Consider the following 26,524-nt stretch of genomic DNA (forward strand, 5'->3'; position numbering starts at 1 on the left):
TTTTATTGGTCTGTCATTCTGTCTTGCAAAGTAGATGGGAGTAGATCATGATCAGGAATAATAATCAATGAAATCATTTTGAATTGAAAAATTGTTTTCAATCGAATCGTGAGATAGAAAAAGATCCTCGCTCCTTTGATGATGAGTCAAAAAACAACTACTGAAGGCATGCCTCCAACCTAAATGATAAGACATGAGAATGATAATATTGATTCAAAATGAGAATTAACCATTTGAATTATTTTAATTATGACCTGTTAGGTGAAGCACAAGAACTTGTACCTAAATATTGAACTTAATAATTAAATTAATATTTATCATATTAATTCATCGATTTATTAATAAATTATTTATATTGTCATAAACTTAAATACAGCATACTATATAAATAAGCCAAACATTTCTGCATTCACATGCTTTAAAGGGCATGTAACCTGTATTGACTGTGAATGCAATTCAATATTTCTTAACTGACTCATTAATATCTGTGTTCTAGAATTTTATTTCTGTGTTACTCAACCTTTTTTTCTGGAACGGTTGCTATCGTTCACAGCCATTTTTCTAACCCATTTTTTCACGCTGATATGAAAATATAAGTCGACAGGAAAGACCAAATAATCCCCTTCCACCGTTACAGCCTCCACATGCTCAGAAAATGCAAATGTAAGTAGACGGTGCCTTTAGGTGCTGTGTGTTGTACTGGGACAAGGTCACCTGCAGGTTGGCTGCAACCAGGGAGGGTGGGGGTGTACATTGGGATTGAGGGGTTAGAATTACATTACTCCAGTCCAAAATGGGCCAAGGGGAAGTTCTGTGTGCAGTTGTGAGCAGAATTGTAGACACACATATAAAATCAGGACAATGATTAGGAGGCAGGGGGGTGGTGTGCGTCGGAGGTTTGGAGCACCTGTCCAGAGCTGTAAGTGCACAGAGAAGCCCTGGGGTGCGTCTGTCCTTGCTCTCCGGTCAGGACATGAATCTGACCCGGTTATAGCTGCACGACCTGCAGTAATAAAAGCACACAAAGGAATAAGCCAAACGATGACTAGTCTGAGCAAACAAAGGATAAAGTCAGTGCTTTAGCTTAGAAATGTGCTCCCTTCAACCCGTAAAAACTATCACTATATATAAGCTGTCATTCATGAGTTAACGGTGGGTGTTTAAGATCGATTATTTTATTGAGCTTCCTTGTTGAAGAATTAGCACCTAGCTTTATTTTAGGTGCAGGAACATGGCTTGCTGTTGAGTTAAACCCAGTTCCACTGTAGGATTCGCTACACAGGGACTGTGCCACACTGTGTAGGACTCGATTAGTTGAAAGGTGTTGATCAGATCAGGTAAAAAAAGAAAAAGCATGCAAAATGTACGTACGTAGAATGAAAGAAATTAGATATAATAGAGTAATAGAAATTTGTGCATGCACCTTTTGCCAATCTCTTTGCTACTCTTAGAAGAGGAAGAGATGGAGTTGTTAACCAGAAATGTTACCTTTTTATTTGACCTGGATATTGGTGCGAGTAACCTTTCAATTCAATTTGGTTACGGATATTTTAGTCACTTTATTCCCAATGCTCGTGCCCTCTATCTTATTAAACATGCTAATGATAACACTCAGGTTCGAACTGCGGGCCGTGCTACGCATGTTAGGAAAAATAAAAAACAAGCCTTACAGGACACATTTCTCAAAAATGCAAATTATTTTTCTAATGCTTTGTAAAGGGGCACCAATACAACAGAAAGGCCAGATTTGATTTGTGACTTGGGCTAGTGGAGCCAGTACCATTTACCTAACTAATGAAATCATGACATTTTACAAGGAAGAAGTACATCTATGTTTTTTTCCTGGCTGCATAAAAAGTCTGTTGCAAAGGAAGGTGCCTCAGCAGTTGAAGTGGACTCTTTAGTCGCTGATTGTGGCCAATTCCAGTAATGAGGACAAACAGTCGTCTCATTAGAACCACAGTCCACTATGTTTGCAATGTGATGTACGATAGTAAGTCGCCTGGAGATTGTCTTTGTAAATGACCCTAGAATGGTGACACTTAAAATTAAAAAAAAAAAAAAACTGAGGACAGAAAAAGAAGGTAAGCGTAACTTTGGGTTTATTTGACTGGGCATTCAGCAGTGGTGCGTGAAGGATCTCTTCAACCTACACATTCTGCTTATTAGCCTTTCTCAGGATTAAGCTGGCGGAGGCTCAAGTGGAAATTATGCAAAGCAGCCGAGTGGTTTGTTCAAATATAGTATGCGTTGCGTTTTTATCTTGTCTTTTCCTGTACATGTGGGCGATTGTTTCAAATACTGACTCAGGTCGGCATCAATAGAGCCTCTAATAATGTCAAGAAGCCGGATACAGATGCAGCGTTACACAATATAATGACGTTGTTTCGAGTTTTATTTTTACATGACAGTTTATGTAAAGGAAACATTTTTTTGCAGTGTTCCCTTAAAGCAGCTGTGCTTGGGTTGAATATAGTGTGAAGATGATTCATTGAGTTCAAGTAAGAAAAAGCTGCTTTTGAAGTTGAAATGAAATATATCGCTTTCTATCAATAAACATGGATTTATATTAAACCATTTGTATTTTACTTAGGCATGATCTGATTTCTCTTATTTCTTCATGTGTATTTTGTTGCATTCCCAAATAGACACATAGTATGTGGGTCCAAGTGTAAACAGGTGATGGACTGTCCACCTGTCCAGGGTGTCCCTTGATTAACTGGTGCCAGCTAATAGGCACCGGAGACTATCTTCAATCCATCAACGGAATAAACAGAAGAAAGGTACTGCCCTAATATGTCAGGAAGTGACGAAAAACCTTTTCAACAATGTCAGAATCTGGAACATGGGTAAGGGTCAACATGGTGATAGATGATATGAAATCAAGCTGAGTCAAAGCTAGGCGTGCAAAACATTCTCACTCCAAAGACGTACGATGCACACAATGTTGACGCAGAAGTCTGCCTTAAGCGCTGCATGTTGACGCCGACCTGTGCAACTGAATCCCCTCAGGGGACATTTCGTGACCTTCTAATAAATGGTTAGGATTAGGTGTGCAGGGGGCGGGGATTGTAAGCGCTCAATGTCGCTACACATCCGATGAAATTGTTTTTCAAGAGTGCCACCCAATTTCCCAACCCTTTTTCCAAGGGTTGACCCTGCTGAGGTCTCATTTACTCATGTTAAGTAAATCAGCACTAGCAAGCAAAGACTGACCCCACTGGTAACTATAATATCAATATATTCAGGATGTCAACGAATGAGGAACATCTTAATAATTTGACCAACTCTGGATCAGAGCATTTCTGGATTGATTTATGTCTCCAAAGCAAACCTCTGGTAACTAAAAAAAGAAAATCATAAAAGATGTAATAAAATTTGTCAGAACATGATGATTAGTGTCTGTAGAATGCACATCTGGGTTTTCACTGCTGCTCAGTTCTAATCACTGTGGGTGAAACAGACGCTGGAGGCTGTAAAATATGAACGCACATGCCACACAAACACACTCTCAGTGATGGGTGGGAAGGGGATGGGTTCCTGTCGGCTCTCCATGCTTTCTGTGGGAATTCACTGGGTAATAAATAAGCAGCATTTGCACTGACTCCCATGTGTGTCTGTACACACAGATGCTTTGAAGGATTATGACACACGCATACACACTCACACACACGTTTAAGGGGTGAAGGTATGTCCACATAATACAACAGATGCTGCGGTGTGAAATATTCATCTGCACTAAATCTGAAACAATCAAAACAAAAAGTTAGACTTTTGACCAATAGGCTTCGTCCACAAAGAGTGAGCTTACATTACTGTGGGCCACCCAGAGTGCCAAGTTTTAGATATAACTTTGCAGCTCACCCCTTCACCGTCCATACACATAGACTGTCTCTGTTGAGCTCTGGGCACCCACTGGTGGGCACCAGCCAGTCTGAATCTTTAATTGAAGAAACCATGTTTGAGTTAGTTAGCGAGATAAAGGTTGCTACCCGTGGCTCAAGGCTAATAACGAAACAATCTACATTCATCTAGCATCAAGCTTGATGCAGCAAGCCCAAACTACAGTAGCGTAGCTATACTGTAGTACTGCGGGCCACCAGCTAACATCAGCATTCAACTCAATTGACTGGTAAACCAAGCTTTACACGTTGGGTAACATTGTCGCAGTCATATTGATGATGGCAACTTGCTATAGTATTGTATCCTGAGACACTATTTTACAACATTAATTTGTGATATATTTTCATTGTCTAGTTTCAGTCATTTTTGGTCGAGTTTCAGACATTTTTTTAAGGTGAAGCAGAACATGGATATGGAATTTTTTAGACTATTTCCAGTAAGTTGGATAAAATTCAAAATTATAAACACGTTCATCAGCATGTAGCAGGCTTACAAAATCAGCTGCGTATTAATGACTCATTTAGGCAGCAACATAGTGATGTGGAACTGAGCTTCTTATTGGACTGAAATATAAGTTGGAGGGAAGGAAAGAGTGGAAGTGTGGCAGTTGACTGGTCATTGATATGCAGGTGGAGCCCCTCGTCAAGTGAAGCCTTTCACAACCGTCTGAGACCAGCGAGAAAGAGAGATGCGAGGAGGGACCAAAGAGGGGGTTTTAAGGAACGACTTTGAAGTCAAACGATCTTTGATCTTTCAACTTAGTTCGCCTCCATTTGACAACTTACTCTTCTGAATCAGGCCGTAGAGTCAGTTTTCAAACCACTGGACCTTCGTTGGTCATAGCACTACCCGGAGATCAGTTACATGTATATTGATACAAATATTCAGGTGTTTCTTCTAGAGTCCTAAATGATGACTAAACTCAGAAGGGATTTCTATAAAAGGGAGGTGAAAGATGTGGAAGAGTGAAGGGACCTTGGGAGTCGATCACCCCTGTAGTTCTGTTCTGAGGAGGTCTGGACCTGCTGCTCCAGCTAATGAGCACCGCAGAGAGCAGCTCTATGGTCAGTGTGAATGTGCTGTTGCCAGGGTCCTTCTTTTGTGTGTTGGTGAAGCTCTGTGTGACTTCACCGGTTGGCATTTTTATCCACTTATGCCTGTTGCCTTGTGACGTTGTCTTTTTCTTACACTGACTCAATGCTGTTTGGAAAGTGTTTTGACCAATGATTGTTATTCCTTTGCTTGACTTTGATTGAGTAGCTTCCTCATTTTGTGAGAGAATGGTGAGTCATGTGTCAAATGAAGCCTGAAAAAGACCCAACTTCTGTGAACTCAATAATTTAAAATGTATTTTTCCTAAGTTCCGTTTGGTTTGCCCTCCAAGCGGTCCATTTTCACACTCTGCTGCGCTAAAATACAAACAAACACAACCTCTAACCTTCAAATCTGTCTGGAATTATCATCCCTTCATGAATGTGGTTTATTTCGCTTCTTCTTTATTTTGTGGAGGACATGACTCAGAAGACCTTTATACACACACTGGTTGTCGGTTATCTATCTATCTATCTATCTATCTATCTATCTATCTATCTATCTATCTATATATATATATATATATATATATCTATCTATCTATCTATATCTATATCTATATCTATATCTATATATATATATATATATATATATATATATATATATATATATATAGATAGATAGATAGATAGATAGATAGATAGATATAAACTATGTTTTTTTTAAAATTATTTAATAATTATTTATGGCAGTTGTCAGATGTTTTGTTATTACTATTGGTTTTTATCTATTCCTAAATATGTCTGAAGAACTAAATGAAACCTGGTTTTCTCTTGAATGAATGTCATCTGTGGGCTGTATAGTCACACCTCCTGCAGATGACATGACAGAACAAATCTACACCAGGTTATGAACCTTCACCATTTCAAATAAGCTTGAAGTGATAATCGGTCTATCAGTAGCTGTATTGTTTTATTTTTATTCCAAGGCTTGTTATTGTCCTTCCTCACTCCTCCTACCTCTGAACACACAACTGTCCAGCAGTATGCAAAACACAAACCCACTCACCTCACGACTCTTCTGTTTATTTTAAATCGCTTTTGTTCTTTGCTCTTCACCTGATGCATCCACACTTCTGAGTTCTTCAAACACTTGTGGACGTGCTGCAGTGTTACACCAACAAACCTCCTCTGCTTCCTCCCATTATCCTGGCTCACTGGGGCGGAAGTGATGGTATTTAGTGTTTATCCACTCTGTGTGTGTGTGTGTGTGTGTGTGCATGCATGTGCGTGTTTGTGCTCAGATGGGGGCAGCTGGCATATGTTTTTAAAGGCTTAATAGGAATATTTAAAGATTGCATGTAGGTTGACTGTGGATTTAATGAGGGTTAACAATGAGATAAAAAAGAAAAATACACAAAAACGCACATTTGACTCAGTCAGTCCATCCACCCACACACATACACACACGCAAACATTATATTGGTTTTCTTTCTAAAGTCGACAGTTTAGGCCTTCAATTGAAATCAAACTAACCTGTTTTTTTCCCCTGACAAATACCACCAATCCCACTTAGAAAACAATTCATTTGATCCTGTTTTGGTCACGTATTCTTCTAATCACTTGGTGTTGTTGAGAAGTTTGCCAGTGCTCTCCACACACCGACTGTGAGGACCCCGAGATGACTTGGATGTAATCTAAGTGAGCAGTAAACAGAGTCTTTAGTGCCGGTCGCCTCGGGGTGCCCCCTCTGGTTTGCGTCTCCAACTCCTGTCGCTCCATGTTAGCTGTAGCTGACATGAAAGAGTGTAATAGCTGCTTCCCGAGCCCGCAGGGGAATCCTCGCCCGAGAAGGTAGTTAGATTCTGCTTAGAGTGCACCATCATCAGGGAACGTGTGCGGCGAGTTGGAGGGGGGCAGTAATGGTTTGATATTGGTGGATGGAGGCCAGGTTTTCCACTGTGTTCTGACATGGAACCACATGTGTTTATGTACGTGTGAATATGGATGGACTTGATGATCACATGCAGTTTATTAAACGTGACCCATGGTTTCAGAAAGTGGGTTACATTCAGTTTTCAGCGTGCCACAGAAGGCGCCGCGACACACTAAAATAATGAACTGAAAGTGAATTCGAATATGAATTGGAAATCAAAACACCTATTTGAATTGGAAAATGTATTATATACATGTAACATTTAAAATAATTATTGAAAAAATAGGATTCAATTTAAATTCTAAAATAAATAAAATATAAAAAATTCTAAAATTGCAAATGTTTTATTATGAAAAAGGAAACTCGCAGATGAATGGAAGAAAACCATGATAACTATTCTATTTTATGACTGAAATAAAGAGGAAGTTAAATGTTAAAACATGGAAAAAAAAAATGTTTTAGAAAGTTATCTAAGGAACACTCACACACACGTTTAAGGGGTGAAAAAAGTATTTACAAAAACAAGCAAATGTGGGACTAAAAAAAGGCCATCTAATCTAAAGTAATCTAATCGAATATTATCGAATTCTAATTATATATGGAAATAAGACATTGAAAATTGCCTAATTAATAAAACAGAAAATCTGGATTTCTTTTTACATGTAAAATTCAGTTTGTAGAAAATGTATCACTTTCACAAACCAAACTTTATGGAAAACTAAATAAAAAAAACCAAAACAAAACAAGAAACTAAAAGTTGCAATGAAGTTTGACTGCATGTTTAGTCGAGATCCTCAAGAGTAAATATAAACGTGGAAATCAAAGGAAAAAAAAATGCTTGAACAAATCAACTGAGATCCCAACATAGAAGTGCCGTCACAGCAATGATACAGTTGTTTCAGTCTATTGTGTGCAGACAAATACAAGCTGATGGAATTGACTCACAGATAAAGCTGGATCATCTGCAGCAGAGCGGACGCTCCCTCAGCCGCCAGCCTCATCAAGCGTTAAGTTGCTAATTATCACACAAACGTCGCTTGCCTCGTAAGCAGAATGTTGTGATGATGTGATTGTTAAGCTGAGATGTTGGCTCACATCCTGCTGTCTTCTGCGGTGACTTGTTTTATTCCCCGTGCATGGAACCTTCAGTGGAATCATGGAAAGGCAACTGACAGCTTTTTCATTCATTCATGTTCATCACACAAACTTCCAGCCTACTCTGCATCACGTTTCTTTATTGGATTGCGAAGTTGAACAGCCCTGAGTTGGATAATGTGTCAACCTGTTTTGTGCGGTGTGAGTGGGTTAATGTGTCAGATCCTGCCGTCGTATCAATATTTGAGTACATTTGCAACATGAAAGTTAATTAGCAATGATGAAGGGATTCTGCTTGTTTTGATGTGACACACATTCACAGAGCTAGCATGCGACTGCATGCGCTCCATTCAAGGAGAGGATGTGTTTGTGTGAATTCCAACATCTTAACATGAAATGTCTGCGAGGCTTCAGCCTACTTCTCTGGCTTTAAATTTGCCGACCTCGCATTGAATATTGATGCTGGATCCCCCTCAGCCTGCTACACCCCCTCAGCTCCGGCTAATGAGAACACTTTGATTTCTTTTAGTTTCTAATGAGACCGCCGAGCCACCATGGGGGGCGATAAAGACTAATTATCTCACTATTGATTAATTTATGACAACTAGTTTCATACCAGAGGGAGAAAACATGTTTTTTTCAGCTGCTGGAGGTTGTTTTTCTCACAAGAGGTTTTATTTCATGGGATCCTTGCTTCAACATAATGGTAGCCCCGATCTTCAAACTGTTGACCAGAACTTGAAGCCTTTTAGGCCACGGGGATGTGAAGAGACCTGCTCAGCACTGACCTGCACTGAAGAAGGATTAACCTCACACTTCATGCTGATTGAAGGCTACACGAATACATTTGTGTCGCCCTCTGCCTCTTCCTTCAAATGATGAAGCGTGTGGCAAAGGCATGGGGCAAGATCAGATAATGGAGTACAATATTATGTGCATGAAAACAAGCTTATTGTTATGAACTCAGTTCTTTTAGTAACATTACTGTCCAACATTGAGATGTACCACTCCCTTCATCAACAAAATAACTCTTGTGTACACAAAGTAAACATTATTAGTATTTAGCACATCACAAGTGCGACAGCATTTATGAATAAAGTATCTACATATTTGACCATATTTGACTTAAAATATCAGGACAACGTCGCACAAATAAGTTTCACAATTTTACAGCAAAAACATCGATACAATAACACAACACAATCAAGTATCGTGATATTTGAGCATGTCAATGTTTTCTTATTGATATGCTCAACCGAAGAGCGACACATCTTCGTAGTCAAGTCATACTTGAGAGTATAAATACCTGGAGTTTCTGCTTCCTTTTGCATGAGGTTATAACCTCTACTTTGTTCACTTCCTCAGGTTTTGTGTTCTTACATAGAGAACGATGTTTACTCTCTTACAATGATGATTGAAGAACTATACTTCATGGATTAACAGTTGTGATTCTTGTGTTTGCATTTCTGTGATTATGTGATGTTTTTTCTTGGGCTAGTGCATGTGATTCCAGTAAGCAGTTTGTTCTTGGTGGTTTCTCCTGGGCTTCAGAAATTGTGACTTCTGCCTCAAGATATTAGTCTTCTGCTATTGGAGTAGTTTTCACCGCTGTGGGAATTTAGCATTTGTTCAGTGCTGTGTTTCTGAAGGCATCTGTTAACTCTAAATGCTCTTTCATTAAAATCCTTCAACCTAACCAGTTGGACAAATCCTCTCTAATTTCCTCTCACACATTTATTCAGAGATAAACAAAGTTCCATTTCAGGATGTGCAGCCACAGCATCTTGTTAAGTCTACGAGTACAGATTGATTGTTAGACACATCACAAAAGCCTTATTTACTTGTTAGCTTAACTCAGAAGTTATTTCCTCAGTTTGAAAAGTGAAATGTGAAATGTGTTCTCGGGCCAAAAAAAAAAAAAAAAACAGACGATGAAAAGCAGATGAGCCTTAAGTGATTTCATGAATAAAGCAACGCCGTTCTAGCATTTCAAATGCTTCAAAACAAATTAGAATGGTTGTGCGTCAAAGCATATGTCTAATTAGAGACCGTGTGTGTGTGTGAGCGCACGGTGCTCGGGGCGAGCGGAGAAGGCTAATGTGGTGGAAAATGTGTCTTAGCGGGGCCATGAAGTAACGATGACTCTGTGACTTAATCATGTTGACACAGCGAGCGTCGTCTTCGTCTGTCCTGGATTCACTCGGCACATCATGATGTTGCTCAGCCGCTTATACAGCCTTAGCTTGCGGCGTACATTTTTGCAAAGTCAAAAGGGCGCTTTGTTTTTAATTCAAAAGTAGGGTTGTAACTTGTTTTTAAAAAAGGTTTTCTCTCAGTAGCCACGGGGCAGAAAACCTTGAGACAACCAGACACGTCGTTCTGTTGTGATGTGTTATGGGCTTGAGAAACCTCGATACCACCAATAATGGAAAACGATTGATTAAACTTCACACACTTGTCACTCATTCATGATGCTCCTAAATGTGCTTTCTTATTATAACACATTAAATTGACTTCCCTTGTCTTTGTTTTTAGGAGGCTGTAATTTTGAGGAGTCTTACAGCAGCTGCGGCTACAGCGTTTCCCTTGGAACCAATGGATTTACCTGGGAACAGGTCAACTCCTGGGAGAAGCCTACCATTGACCCCAACCTTCCTACAGGTACTGCTTTGTAAAAAGCTTTTAGTTTGCAAATTTTTTTGTTGATGTCTTAACATCCCAGGCTTCTCACAAAGTCATTGAGTCTGTGATCCTTTTTCAAATCACGTTCAGCTAAGTTGCCAAAACTGGGTGTCCTCAAAGCATCCTGCTTAAACGTTCCCACGATACCCAGATGCCCTAAAAGCCTGGGGCAGTTCCTGTTAAGTGTTGCCAACTTTGTGGACTTTCCTAACCTCTTGGCTACTTTTATTGTGGAAACGACTAGTGACAAATCTCTGAACGTATTTCTGTCATGCTAACCTGCCGTAAGCCACTCTTGAAGGTGAAGACTGAATGATACAGGAATCTCTGGGGTGTCTGTGAGTCGGTGATTCATTCAACCATTGAGTCTCGAGGAATACCAAAATATATAACGTAATTTCCAGACTATTGAATATAAGACACACCCACTATATTTACAACATATATGAGCTGCGCTGGTGTATAAGCCGTTCATGCAGTGGTGCAGTCTACGTTGTACAAAAATCAGCAATTTTTATGTATTGGTCTAAAAAATGGACACGTAGAATATTCTCTGACTTCGTTTTGAAACCATGGTCCAGAATAGAGACTGATGATGAAAACAAACAAGGCAATGTTCTGAATGTGCATCATGCCACCAATGAAATTAAACTTGTCACATCAGACCGAATACAGGGACTTTATTTGCATTAATGCAATCTGTGCTGTTTACGCTCAGATGTATTCCACTTTCCTCCACAGCTGAGACCATAGTGGAAAGTGGAATACACCTGCGTAATAGTGGCGCATTGAGTGCTTTAATGTAAATATAACACCTGTATATGCAACGGTCTGATGTGACGAAGCTCCACGTCTTGGTGGATTGAGGCTTGTTTGCCCATAAAAGTCCACATATTAACTGCATCATCGTAGTGGTTTTTGGTCTGGAAATTATGGTAAATCAACAGCACCATCACTTTGCTACACAAGTTTAAGAGTAATAGAGGAATATTGGAATCATGGTGGATACCAACTTCACCAACCTTATTCTGAAATTAACATTTTGGTCAGTCCAATCGGTTTACTGGTCTCAGAGCTCAGAGAGAACCATACCTCAACTTCATACATGAAGATATAAGTGGCTGTCACAGCTGGTGTGTCATCACGAGGGTATATATTCATAGATCAGCGCGTTTACACAAAATAATACTTAATAAGTGAATACTTGAACCCGTGACAAGCTGAAAATTACCATCCAGTACCGGCGGACGTGCTTATCTTTCTGCGGCCATTCCCTCAGTTTAAGAGAAACTCTTGACACCAGTCTGAGACGGAAGAACAGCTTCCTCCTCCCCCTCCTCTTCTATCCATCTGAGCTGACAGACTGATAGAACTCAGTCGACAGATCGTGACGTGACCCCAGCTGGGTTTCTTCTCCGCCTGTCAAGTAGCAAATGGCAACCAGAACCTGTCCATCCATCTCTCACACACTCCCTGTGTCACCCACTTGCTTGCAGACACACAGATATCTACCCCTCTTTCCCACCACTTACTGCCTCTTTCACACTCACTGAGCCCTTTTTTCACCTTAAATTAGAATCAGCCTCAAGCTCAACCAACCGGGTTGAGGGGGCGGAGCTAACACATTTTTGTGACAGTCCGTTTGACCACAAGCCAGGTGCAAGAATAGAAATCAAGTGGAATGTTGGTTGCGAAGATACAAAATGAAATGATGATCTATATGCCGTGCGAAAAAGTGGATTTAGCAAGCTTGATTTTGAAAGGGGACTTTGAGGAAACATTTTAAATCAAATGGTTGTGCAGCCGAGAAATTACATTTCATTACCGTCCCTGGGCAGAGCCCTGGTTGTATGCCTCCGGGCTCTGTCCTGGGGTCTGCTTCTCCCGAACAATTTCTACCATTCCGCCATACCCATCTCCACACTTCCTCCTAATCTACTCCTCTTGGCAACCCACGTGCATATTTGTATCATTGTCATAGCCACTGCCTTATCATTCCCCTCTTAAGCCCTCATGCTTGACACTCTCTTCACACCCAACCTTCATTACTCAAATGCTCCTTTACATGGTCTACCACGCAAGTCCCTCTCTAAAATTTTAACCGGTCAAAATTCGACCCACTGCTTCGTCACCAGAACGCCTTTCACACCTGCAGCACACTGTCCCCAAACATCCTTGCTGGCTTGATTTTGAAATCATGCCCGTCACCTTCAAAGCAGTCCATTAACTTGCTCCTTTGCAGCTCGCTGAACTTCATGAAACTCAAATACTCTTTCAAACAGTGCGGTCTTCTCCCACTTTCCGTGTCTACAGACCTGAACGCCATTTTGTCCATCACTTTCTGTTATTGTTTTGTTTACATTTAGTTTTATTGTATCTCGTTCACGGATACGATAAACTATAATATCTTAAATTTACAATGAAAGAGTTATGCTTAACAGTTTGAGACACGTGATTCGACATGATTCGTTTCTGGACACTCAAGTGAAAGAACACTGGCAATGTCCTAACAGATGAAATACTATTGAGCAGGCCTTGAGTTAAAATAAATGAATAATTGTGTACATTTGGAACATGCAAAATGACAACGCAATTTTCTTGCATTTTCTCCTCCAAGGAGACGAGGGTGAACACCCCAAATTGCCTAATGTTTTGGCCTTTTAATGGTACGCCAGGATGAGCGAAGGGGTCTGCATGTATTTGTTATTGAAAGTCTTTTTCAGTAGGGGTGTCAAGAGGATAAAATTTCAAGTTAATTGAAAAGTCTGCAAATAGCATTCTTTGAGAGGAAAACTATTAAAACAGAATCCAACGTTGGAGTCCTTTCTCATTTTTGGATGAGGATTAGCTTTGAAACACATGCATTGGTCTCCTTAACCACGGACTTATATGTGGAGACTGTACAGCACATTTATTCACTGGATTCCTATTTACTGAAATCAATGATTAGGGATTTCTTAGAGGAATTCTTCACATTTAGAATTTCCACTTGCTAGCCTGTGGGAGGGCAAAGCATGAACACTTAGGTTGTGATGTCAACATGTCTCATTGGTGGACTAGTTCTTGATGTACTTTTATTTTATTATCAAAACTGATTTAAATTTCATGCATTTATACATCTCGCAAGCCACAAAAAATGACTGCAGGCAGCATTTGGGCCTCTGGCCGTGTTTTTGACATGAGGTATATTTCAGCATTGTCTTCACTGTCGTCCCAGTATTTCGTCACCTGACACTTATAAAACAGTAGAACATGGTTGACACTTTCACAATGTTGTCATTCTAAACAGTCATCTAGATTCTGTCCATCTGGATTCAATAATTGATATCTACCATCCATCACAAGCTCCTTCTGAAAGCCACGTGGGTCGACTGACACCATGCTTTCATGGAATTTGACGTACAGATTTGGCAGCGGGTGTACTGATCTTCGTCATCATCTGCTTGAGACTTCTGAATCCATTATTCATATCAGAGTGTCATTTCGTACCGTCTTTCGATCGGGACTCCCACAGGCAGATTTCTGTTCAACTCCGGCTCCTCACGGTGTCACATCTCTATGGACGCCCTGCTCACTGAGCCGGAGCCAGAAGCCGCCCAGTGGGAGGACATAATAATGACCGACTCATAAATCATTCAGCACATCTGCATCAAGTCGCCCGAATAATTAGATTTATTTAGCTTATGTGACATCTCCTTCATTGATGAAAAATTTTGAGCAGGTATTGTAATATGATCCAAACAAAATTCTTTGCTTTCAACCCTCCAGCATTAATACAGACAATGATATTATTCCATCTTCATATAAATGAGACCTGATGTGAAATTTGAGAGCGTTTGAGCTTGCATGGTGTGTGTGCTTGGCTCCTAGCCGACGAGAGCTGAGCAAATTGCCCCTCGTCCGTGATAAGAAGTGGTGTGTCCCGCCTTAAACGCAAACACAATTTCATGCTGAGTGGACACCAAAATTGCTCCATCACCGCATCAGCATCTACAAAAACTCTTGCAACTCAATTTGTTGTAGAAATGAAATTACCAAACCGTTCACAAGAAAATGGCATGAAAATTGTATTTGCACTGAAACGGGGTGATTCCACCTCATTCACACGTTCCTTCATTTTCAACCCCGTATCCTCAGGGACTTGGTAGTACGTAGGTCTGGAGGACCGCATAGTCTATGGTCATCCCCATCTGCAGAGGCCAGGAAAGATAGGTCTAGACCCTAGCTCCATACCCATTTATCACATGGGCGGTGTCAGAGCTGTCAAACCAAGGGAGCAAGGGATTTCCCCATTTCAGCAATCTTCTCGCAGAAGCTAACCCGTTGCCCTCACCCCACTTTTTTCTCCACCACATGAGCTAGGTTAACATAAACAGGTCTTCAGACTCTTCCTTCGTCCATGTGAGACGATGGCCCTATTTTGCTCTGGCCCTATGACTTTTTGTGCTCTAAACTTCCCGTACAACAAACGCATTCCTGTGGTTGATAAATCTGTTTTCGGCTCAAAATGAGTAGCACACCTTTAAGTCTGAGAAACTGTTTTGTTTTTAGCTTAATAAGTTGCAAAGTTTTGTCATTAAGTGGAAGACAGTCAAGAGTAAGTGGGCCATTTTTCTAGACCAGACCTTTGATAGTTCAGGACCCAAGGCCTTCATGCAGTAAAACACTCAACAGGGCAAGATTCAGATCAAGATAGGTAAGTGCCCATCTCTCTCTCACTCTTTCTCCCTTTCCCCCCTCTCTATTCTGTGCCTACATCTTGTGTCAGTTATCTGTCTCATCTCTGGTCCGGGGCAAGGCTTGTCAGGCCTGATAGCCATCATAGCAAATGAGCCCTTCACATGATAGTCAGCTTATTGACTGCCTGCGAGCTGAAGATCTGATAAATCACGACAGGAACAAATTGCCTGTCACTCTTTTTTCCTGACACAGCCGTAGTTTAAATATTTGGACTCAGATCACAATGATGTTTGAACAGTTCTGTTTAATACTGGAAATGAAACGATTGTACGACTTGTTCGTCGTTGTACCTTAACTAGCATTACAGAAGTAAATCCAAATTTATAGATGATGTTTCAATGACACTTTTCCCTTGAGAGGGTCTTTAAAAAACAGTAATATTGAGGTCATGAGTGCAAAACACTTTGACAATTGTGTGTCCAATGTTGCTTTCATCAGACGTACATCGTTCCCACATCGCTGTTCAGTTGATATACTGACTGCATGTCTGGGGTGTGTATTCCCTGAAGGCTCATCCAGTATGCAAATGCATCAAACTGTATGTTGATTTAACCAACACATTGTCATAGACTCATTCGTGTCTGTCGTGACCAAGAGTTGTAATCTGCCCCTCCTAACGAATAACTGGCAACTAGTTACCAATATTAAAAGTGTAACTTCTTAGCTGCACTTTCTTTCTGTTGATCCTGGCTTGAAGTGTGAATATTCTCGGTCTCTGTGAGTTTAATTCCCTCTAAATGTTAACATGCTTGAACATGCACGCATGTATCCCTTAGTTCTTATTACCTTCAAACCCCTCACTGAGCGAGACAAACTCACACGAGCCTCAAACATCCAACTTCAAAGCTCCATGATGTTTTCTGCTGCTGTCAACATGGCTGCATTCCGAAAAAAAATATGATCACAGGGAGCCGGGAAGGGCAGGATTAGGTTTTTTTTTTTTTTTTAAACATTTGTACTTCCAAAGATTCAGGAATGATAGAGCTAAATGTGTTAACACACCACTTGAAGTATAGCTCAGCATACAAACACAAAATGAGTACTTTGCGATGCCAAATGCAGAGCTTGCTTGTGTGCTCTTGGGGTAACATGAGAGAAGTAATCTACGAAGCACAGTGAAATGGCAGATTTAGGGTAGCACTGGACAGATATGAGGACGATTAAACAAAGGAATTGAGCTGAGCTGACGTGCCGCTAAAGACTAATTGCGAAAGATGAAATAGAAAAGCCTTCAGATTTAGATAAAGTCCCGTGGTGGAAATATATATTGCTCAATGACCTGCTACTTTGAAACAAATGTTTCGGATATTGCAGCCACTGAGGTGGCTGAAGGGCCCTCCTGAACCTTCTATCGATTTAATCTGATGTGTGCAGGCTGTAGCAGTGTGCCGCTCTAAACACTTAAACTGTCACGGGCAGAAAGACTGAAGTTGATGTAGAACTTGAAGGGCTCAGGTGGGAATGGACTGAACCTCAATTCTTTCTCAGAGCAGTAATCAGAACAGAATTGGTGTTGTTTTCCCCTCCCCTCCTCAATTGTGCCTGGGATTCTCAGGGCAACTTTTAAAAAAACACAGAATCTCGTTGAGTGAGTGTCTCGTCCACTGTGCTTTCTGATGTGTGTGTGGGTTTGTGTGTGGCTTGTTGTGTTTGATGGCTCTCTTCATCTGCAATCTGCTATTATGTGTCGGAATGCTTTGGCCTTAGAAGTATAGGTATTTTGATATCGATACATCTATCGGTATTTAATATATACCACTAGATGTGTGCGTGTGTGTATATATATATATGTATAATCACAAAGCTGGAAGTTGGACTCTCACATTGTCTTGCTGTCTTGCTGGAATAAGAGATGGAGATGGACAAACTTTTTATCGAGATATTCATGACAGATGTCTTGATATGATATGAATATGGTTTTAATGAAAGCCATGGATATTTTCTTCTGAAAAAATCTAACATTTTAATTCATTGGCTGGCTTCAGCTGTCAATCAAAGGCAAGTATGAAATTTTGTCTGGTTTAATCCAACCAAGAGCAAGCACACAATTGACATTTACCACTGATGTGCTTTGACATATAGGACAATTGCAGGAGAATGATGCTTCTGATATTGCGATTTGAACTCCTTCAATGCTCGTATCATGACATAGATTAAATAATATATATTTCAGCCCAAAGTAACTTGCAAGTTTTATTGAATGTCACTGTACTGTAGTTTAAGTGTGTCAGACTCGACACACTGTACATGCTGGTTAGCATGTATTCAAAGTAAGTGTTTATATATTTTACTGCATTTGATCTTCACTTTTTAACTAGATATATATATAAATAAATAAATAAAGTGGAAAGGTAGTCTCTAAAATAATTTCACTTAATCTGTCCTTTCTATTTTGAGTAAAATTGTGCCAGTTTTTTAACCTAGTAGAATATAGCAATCTATCATAATATCGTAATCATATCGTACAGTGAAGTATCATGATCCATATGGCATCATGAGGTTCTTGCCACACTCAGCTTTAGTATTGCTTAGCGAAAAAAGAAACGTAATCTTACTAACCGAGTCATATCAAATGGTGTTATTCTTCCCTGTATTTCTAATCAAATTGTAATTTGGTGATGCTTCTCTGTGGAGTGTGTGACCACTCATGAAGACACGTTTTTACTGCTAAACATAGATGTAAGACATACTTATACAAGTGATGGCTGCTGCACAGCCATCACTTGGGAGTCACACTTTAATCCCCCAACATCTCAAGGTTTTAGGGCAGCATTCACAGCATAAACCAACTGATCCTTGCTGCTTCCTTTCAGATGCGGGTTTGGTTCTTTCCTCTGCGCTACACTCTGATGCCGCCTTTTCTGCTTCGTTATTGAGAATATTTCTTTGTTTTGGACCCTTTGTCTTTAAGGTACTTTAGAATGCTGAATGAATTTTATGACAAGCCCCTCAGCTCCTCACCTCCCCATGGTAGGTGCTTACTGTCCACTCTCATTCTGTATACACTCCCGCAAGCTTGCTGTACTCTTCATCCTCTCACAATCTCAGTGGCCGACCGCCACTCAATTTCTAGACATAGAAAAGCTCAAATCTGTGAACCATCCAGCTGGAAAGAAAAGGAGCTGAGGGTTATTTTCTAAATGTTCTGTCTCTACTGTCTGCTTGTCAGAACAATTTTACGTACAAGTGTGTTGCCTTCACAAACAGCAGTTGACAAAATATCCACATTTATGCGAGGTCGCTCGCCTTCAGTGTGTCATTAACGCTCCGTGCTTTCTCTGCTCATAAATCACAAATGCAATCAAGTCTGGCCCTTCAAGAGCCCTCAAATCAACACTGGCGACCAGAAACTGGATATTTAACCTCAAGGCGCATCAACCACACGCACGGTTAATGGCACATTGCTTTGGCATACTATAATTTAGCTGTCTATTATTGATGGCTGTGTTAAACAAGGCACAACTGATGACCAAAAATGCGGTAAATGTGTGCAGTTTGTACTCTCACCACTGATATGCAGACTTTGCTCTGCCATGAAGATATGCCCCGACTGAACTAAACCAAACCTACCTCAGCTACTATACACAGAGACCACCTTGCCCCCTGAACCTGGGCACTTTGTCCAAGTTACTTGGTTTGTCTGAACAGTTTGGCTCTGACCCTCTCCATGAAATAAAGAAAATAAAGAAAGAATTTTTGATTCACCTGTACAAAATGTTTGTATAAAGTTGACATGTTGACTAAGTCGCGCTGCATCAAATTTTTGGCCATTTTTGGCCATCAGCAGCAAACACCCTCTGACTCGCACCTTCAGTGACTCTTGGCAACACAAGGAGGGAGTTGTATCCAATTCTTCTTGATTGGGCATAAAATAAATCCACCAAAAACTTTTCTTCGAAAATGACGAGTTAAAGCCCATAAAAAGCTTAATCGCCCTCGCTTTTGGCATAAGAAATGGCAGTTTCTGAATTGTTGCCTCCATTTAAACGTTAAAAAACCAGCAAGAGCCTTATGGAGCCGTCAGTCTCTTTCACAGCAAGGCCATTATCGCGTCGTTATACATCCACTGAGAGAGCGCGAAATAAAGATAGATGGATTAGTGCGCTGGTGAAATCCCCCTCGTAACTCCAACTCAAGCAGATAGAGCTGTCAGCCAGAGAAGTAGAAATGACAGGAGGAGAAACGAGCAACAGCCAGACTGTAATTCATGAGAAATTTGGTCACAGCAGAGTGAGAACACGTCTTCTCTCCCAAAGTCTCACAGCAGCTGGTTTTACATTAGAGTTGCAAACATTAGAGGACTGTGGAGAAGGATTTATCCTTGTCCATCTTTTCATTCATTGTTTTTTTTAAATTAGTCTCTCTTCTTCTGAGCATAACAAACTGCTGCTGCAGTGTTGAATAGCACATTCCAATGTAATTTCTAATAGCAGTAATAGGCAGGAGGTTAACAAGAGAGACTCCCTAGTGTGTTATCTTTTTGAGTTTTCGCTAGGACCTTACCTTAAAAAAAACAATCTGACTGGATTGAGTGGGAGGGGCTACAAACAAATCATTAGACGTCACCTGTGTTTCCTAGTATTGGACTACCAATGTTAGTAAAATGCACTGATGATTTATCATATGACAAGAAGATTCCGAAATACGAGTTCATGCTCACATCTACTTCTCCTTTCACTTGGTATCTCTATGTCCAGCGTTCGTCATCTAGCATTACTATTGTCTTCATCTTTGCTACTTGTAACTTTCCTACTGTCTGCACATCATGTCATGTTTTCTTTGTTCAAAATGGTGAACTTTTATCATTATTATGATTATTTGAGATCTCTTATGGCAAACCTCCTCGCTTTCCGACCTGAAATCTATGTTATGATTGTTATTATTATTTTTTCTTCCAAAATGAAACTGAGGCAATAGTGTATTAAAGAAAAAGACACTATTTATCAGGTGAGCAATAAATGCCCAGTTTTAAGACCGAACAGTCACGTAAAAGCCTTGGATCGCAGGAGTAATGGCTCCCTGTAGGCCAGTGATAACTCTGTGTATTTGTATGCCAGGGTGTTTAGTAGTGCGTGTTGAAAAAGGAGGAAGGTGCAACACCTAGAAAAAGAGTCTGAAAACGACTGACAAGCGGGAAGAAAAGAGGGTTATAACCAGCCAGCGATGGAGAATGAAGCTGATAGACACTGTCTTTGGCCTTCTCTGATTCATTTTCTGCCAGCTTCGTCTCAGCTCTGCTCCTGATATGTTTCTTTCTTCATTCTGCAGTTAGTGGCTAAATTATATTCCTCATACCCAACTGGTTTTAAAAAGCTCAGTTTGCCTCTCATCCCCAAATCATCTGGATGCTGACAAGCTATTAAACCAAACAGATTCTGGTTCATGCTCAAACTGGAATCCTGCATAATGAAAACTGGCAATCAATGTGAAATGTTTTAGGACTCTTACTTAAACAACCATTGTCCCCCACAAAGAGCATCCTGGACGATGATCAACACCCCTCTACAGAGATGCATGAAACAATGAGTGTAATAATTCTCTTTGTAAATGACATCACACACAGAAATAGCTTCATCCACTCACTGTCATTGATATTATCGGTGCGTGAACGTCCCCTTCCAAACTGCTGATTGTGCTGCCAATATCAGCAGTTTAGACAACTGCGCTTTTGCGAAGGAGTGATTTTCAAGATGGCATTACACATGACAGAAAATACAACATGAATAAGGGAGTGCGATGAAAGGTAATGAATATACTTAGCAAGCAGCCGTCATGCTGATTGGGATGTAAACACAGCTTCAGTAAAAGGCCATGTGAGCATGAGTGTAGGCAAACAAGAGGAGGCAGGCGTGAAAGTGGCCCTCGCTCCTGGAATTTGATTCATATACACATTTTTATTGCACTGATATTTTATTTGTATTCTATCAACCTGGAATAAATGAGAATGCTTATTTATCACACTTGTGACATCAGCGTCGGGAGGGATGAAGAACTGGACGTTTACGGTTCTACGGTTATATTCCAACACTGAGGCACCACAGACTGACAGATGATTTCTTCTTCGTCTGTAGAAGCAAGTGATGACATGATTTTCAAGTGCAGGATTGTTGCCGGTCAACAGAAAACTCGAACGACGAGAGTAGAAGTTAGCAATGACTTTAATACAATAAACACAAACTATACACAAACAAGAAGGAACAACTGAGGACGTCGACACCAGAAGTGGAGCAAGGATGACAAACATATAGGGAAGGGGTGAAAACCTGAAAATAGAAACGCAGGTGAATTAAATTCAAACCTGAAATAACAGGACAATTGAAACACGCTCGGAAACAAAACTTGTGAGGCCCAAATGACGCAAAGCGCTCAGTGGTGGTTCCACACACACACACACACACACACGGATAAACTGCGACGTAGTGAAACAAAAAAGACGAGTTAAACAATAACACACACGCAATTGAGAAACCTAAAGAAGGCAAGTGAGGAGAATAACTAAAGAGGCTACAAAGGTACAAACGTGCACACAGACAACAGAAATTAAAACAGGAGCTACAAGAGATCAAAGTGTCAAGAGAGAGAATATTACCGTCGGAGCACAAAGTGACCATCTGGAAATGCAGACTGGAACCCAAGTGTAAAAATCTTTGCAAACTGATCAGTGGAATGGGATCTAGCTGCGCTACCACCAAGGTTTGCTTAACTAAGTCTCGTGGACCCATTGGACCGCTTTCAGGTATGACTCAAGACCAGGCCTGTCGAACTGATCCACAAAAGGGTCTGTAGTAGGTGCAGGGTTTTGGCTCTTTGAGGACTGGTTTGACACCATGACCTCAACCCAAATGGGTTTAATTCCATTTCAGCCTCTGCCCTTGATTGTCTCTGGGCTGTGACACATATTTGCAGTGCTCACCCCACCCAGCAGGGGGCGGTATGCTGAGACTTGTTATTTGTGTCACCTGAAGAGAAAAAAATAAATCCAAGCCAAACACTAACAGGTGTGCCTGAAAGACTCAGAGTTTTGTCGAGATGTTTGTGTCTCGCACTCAACAATGGGGAAATCAATGGATCCTAATTATGGTGATTCAAATTACGCTTAGTTGTTCTCTGCTACAAGGACGACCATGTCTTTATTGAGTTTCATAATTGAGTTCAAATTTGATTCTTTACTCAGGAGTTGCAGTTTGCACTTAAAAAGCATACACAGTGATAAGTGAGCTACTTCAAATTCTTCTCAAATAACCTCTGTGAATGAATGAATGATAAACCTTTTCCGATGAGCAGCACCATAGTAGCTTTGTTTGAGTGAGAACGCTGAGCTGTGCCTGAAATTCCTCCCCCTCTTACGAGACGTGTCTGAGCCACACAGTGACAGCAAGACTTAAAGCGCACGAGACAAGAAAGAGACAGTCAGCATAGACAACAGAAAAGAGCTTTGAAGCAACTTCAGCAGTTCCAAACGGCCGACTACATGCTGCTGACGTCTGGTCAAGTCAATGCGTCGGAAGGTGACAGTTAGATGCACTTGGAAACCAATGATAGGTGTAGAAGGAAACTGGACCTTCAGTGTAGCGCTATCTCAGATACACACAGAGCAGGTGGCTGTTCAGTGCTTCTTAGATCTCTCCAATATTAACATCATTTTCATGATTGTTCCTCTCATTTTAAATTAGTGTGTCGAGTGGATTTCAGAAGAAGACAGGATGTGAAGTGCTTGTCGGCCTAAAGTGGCTCCCTTAGAAGTTTCTTATTTAACTGCCATTGCATCTTTCTATCACCACAGAAGTCACATTGTTGGTCAGCTTCTGCTTTACAATTACAACACACTCTGCAGCTCGACTGCTCCCTCCAACCCCTCCATTATTGTCTCTCCCTCACCCTGGCTCTCTTTAGTGTGACTCCTCAAATGAGGCTTGAGAAGCCAGAAAACCGAGATGGGAAACGTGTGGAAATGCAGAAGCCATTAAAAAGCCAATTACGTACATGTTTGGTACTACAGAGAGCAGATCAGGGAACACTGGAGAGGGATCATAAAGCTGTTGATATATGAAAAGCCAAACAGCTATGTGCTAGTGTATGTGTGTGTGTGTGTGTTTGTGTGCCCATGTCATGGCCTGAGTGTCTTAAATTGTGGGTGAGATTATCGTATATTTTCCTACACATGGGTGTGTACTGGTCACATGTGTGCTTGTCAGTTTGTGCAGTGAAATATATCCTTGTCTTCGGCAGAAAGTTCTGTGTATGTCAGTGTGAGAGAGATGGTGCCTGCGGTAAATCAATGCCCCAATGAGAAACCTTTATTTACTTTACAGTACTATAAATCCCAGTGCAGCAGACAATGTTAAACTTTATTACCATCTTTTCACATTCACATGACACTGCCAGAGAGCTATTTATAAAATACACTCACAGACATCTGTTAAATTAAAGGTGACTTAATTGTTCAGCCAAAAACACCTTCAACGGCTTCATGTGATAATGTGTTAAAGTAAACGTATCTATTGTAAATATTTATTGCATTCTGTCTCAGTACTGTATCTTCAACTACAATATCTCAGGCATAAGATATTGACGGTGGTCAAGTGGGCATCTGTGCCAAATTTTGACTCAGTTTGTCTTCTGCCTTGCATGTTGATGCGTCGGTGTTTCAGTGGTATCAATTCTTCCCCCACATTAATGTTCAAAACTAAATATTGGCTTTCATTGTTATTTTCCTAATGACAATGTACCTGAGCGGAAGATTGAGCAGCACCAACTTTCTGGGAATGCCAAGGGCAGCGCAACATTGGATTCAAACGGAATCAAATGGATAGAATAGGAACTAATTCTACTGTTTGGACTAAGAATTTGATTCTGCGGTGCACCAGTATCAGTGAAGCGCTGTGAAAGATTCACATGTCGAGGTGGGATTTAATGATGCAGCACCAACCTGATTCACAAAATAGCAGGTACAAATGTGTTGGAAAATGTGTTGATTCCAGCTGTTTATGGGGGTAATAGTGTCCCTTTCTATGGCACATGTCTTTCACTTCCAGGTCCCTCCATGTGGGAAAACATTGTCTTATAGTCGCCCCTCTGTTGACCACATGGCTTGTGAGCATCTGTGGTCCACTGGATGCTTCAAAGTCATCAGATGTGAAGTGAACCGGACTGAGATGCAGGGCATTTTTACTGCCTGTTCACAGATGCTTTTTCGTCATTTTCTCTTCATCTTATCACCAGGATATCTGTGTCGACTGATGTAGCATGCGACTTTAAATGGGGATTGCACTACTTTTTCAAGGGTCATCAACGAGTCAACGCCACCCAGTCAAATCATGTGTTAAACCTCATTAAGTAATGCTATTATTTAACAGTTTTATGGTAGATCTGTGCTTCTACGACTTGGAGTTGCTCCAATTTTCTTTTCTCCTCCACCTCACTGTCAGAGCCTCACTTCTCGGCTGATCTAAGCTACACTCTCAGACTGATATATGAGACTACCAGGGGCGCAGAGGCAAAAACAAACGATGACCTCTCAGCCATTGTCTCCAGTGCCACCATCCACATGCTCCGAGTTCGATCTCCTATAGGTCAACTCAGTCACGACCCACACAGCAGGGGCTTTTGGGATTTAGAGACCCTGCACGTCAATTCTGGCCTGCAGATTCTCTGCTGGTGGTTTATGTGGTGTTTTGTGGGTATAATTTATGGGCCTAATGAGAAAACAGAGAAGCTTTCCCCCAAAGGCAGGATCGATATTGTCATTCCTGCCGTCTTTACCACCTTATTAGAGAGGGATTATAGCGGCTTCACTTTGGCCTGCAGGTGTGCGTGAGTGCTTGAGACCACATCCATTGCATCCTGGTTTAACGGCAGGAAACTCAATGAACACCTCTAGCACTCTGAATACTGATGCTACAGTTGGTACCATTAATATTTACTTCCTGCTCTATGTGCTAACTTTTGGATGTCTATCAACGGACTATATGCACAGGTCTGCCTCCAGAAGTTACAGAGTTGACTTTCTTCTGTGCCGGTTGCATCAGAATGTTGCAACAGGAAAAAAAAAACTTTCAGTGAGTAAATGAAACCACGAATGAAGCATTTATTCAATTGTAGTGAACAATATGCATCAATGAACGAGTATTTCTCCCCTTGAAGTGCATGTTTCACAGCCCATATAAACTACATAAGCACCCCTGTACACATAGTCCATTAGAGCTACAGTTTTGAAAGACTTCTCCTCATCTAATTGGTGTTCTTTCACAACTTTAGTTTAGGAGCACAAACCTTTAGTGTGGGGGCAAACCCACATATTTTATCGACTTAAGATATGGTCGATTTGTGTAACGAGAAAGGGCTTAGAAGAATGAGGAGGCGTTATGGTCAATGAAGCGCCAGATTTTCCCACAGGAAGCAATTATTGATGGTTTGTAGCGCCATATGCCAGAAGTCCAAAGTGATCTGTTTATTATTATGAATCCAGCAACTGTGTACAGTCTACATGCTTCTTTGTCCTATAGAGAGACACAATGCATCAGCAGAGATCCAGGGAATGTAATTTAAGCAGAAAAAAGAAAGAAAAAACTGAAAATAACAAACTTTTTTTGCTCAGAGGCTCCTAGAGGTCCCCATGACCCTGAGATAAAAAAAATCTCACGTATAGACATGCATTTCACTTGAACTTGAAGAAACCCAGTTTCACCTGGTTGTAAATGCTGACTCAGTTTTTTTGCAAACCAAAATTAAAACGAATATCTGGATGGATGGATGGTTTTCTCAATAGGGTGTGCAAGCGTTTTGCTCTCTAGCTGCCATTTCGGGTGTTCAGATTGACTATGTAGCAACCTCTGCAACATGTGGTCGCCTCAGGACTGAGCTTGAACTCAGGACAGAACCCTACAAGTCCCTCTAATCCACCTGATGAAGAGCTTCTTGCCCCTAAATGTAGCTGGTGATTTCATGTAGACCAAACCGGACTTGTGTGATGTTTAAAATAATCAGTTTCCAATGAATCTCTCTTACTTAAAAGTGAATCAGCATTTGACACAAAAGCACTGGCCTTTGCCAGGAATATCAGATCCGATTCTCAGAGACCACTCAGATTTATCCATCCTGCTTTGCTGATGAGAGAATGTAAAGAGGCGATTTCAGA

The 26,524-nt window shown here is 40.8% G+C and overlaps 1 protein-coding gene across 15 annotated transcripts in view; it reads left to right on the forward strand.

Annotated features, from left to right (window-relative positions):
- The window catches only part of LOC128760226 (receptor-type tyrosine-protein phosphatase T-like), a 204,070-nt gene that overhangs the window by 24,297 nt on the left and 153,249 nt on the right, over positions 1-26,524 (forward strand). For all 15 annotated transcript variants that reach the window (XM_053867382.1, XM_053867385.1, XM_053867383.1 and 12 more), the window contains exon 2: positions 10,501-10,626. In XM_053867382.1, the coding sequence (XP_053723357.1) occupies positions 10,501-10,626 (126 nt within the window). The remainder of the gene's footprint in view (positions 1-10,500; positions 10,627-26,524) is intronic.

Source organism: Synchiropus splendidus, chromosome 6, assembly GCF_027744825.2.
Source record: "Synchiropus splendidus isolate RoL2022-P1 chromosome 6, RoL_Sspl_1.0, whole genome shotgun sequence".
Lineage (NCBI taxonomy): Eukaryota > Metazoa > Chordata > Actinopteri > Syngnathiformes > Callionymidae > Synchiropus > Synchiropus splendidus.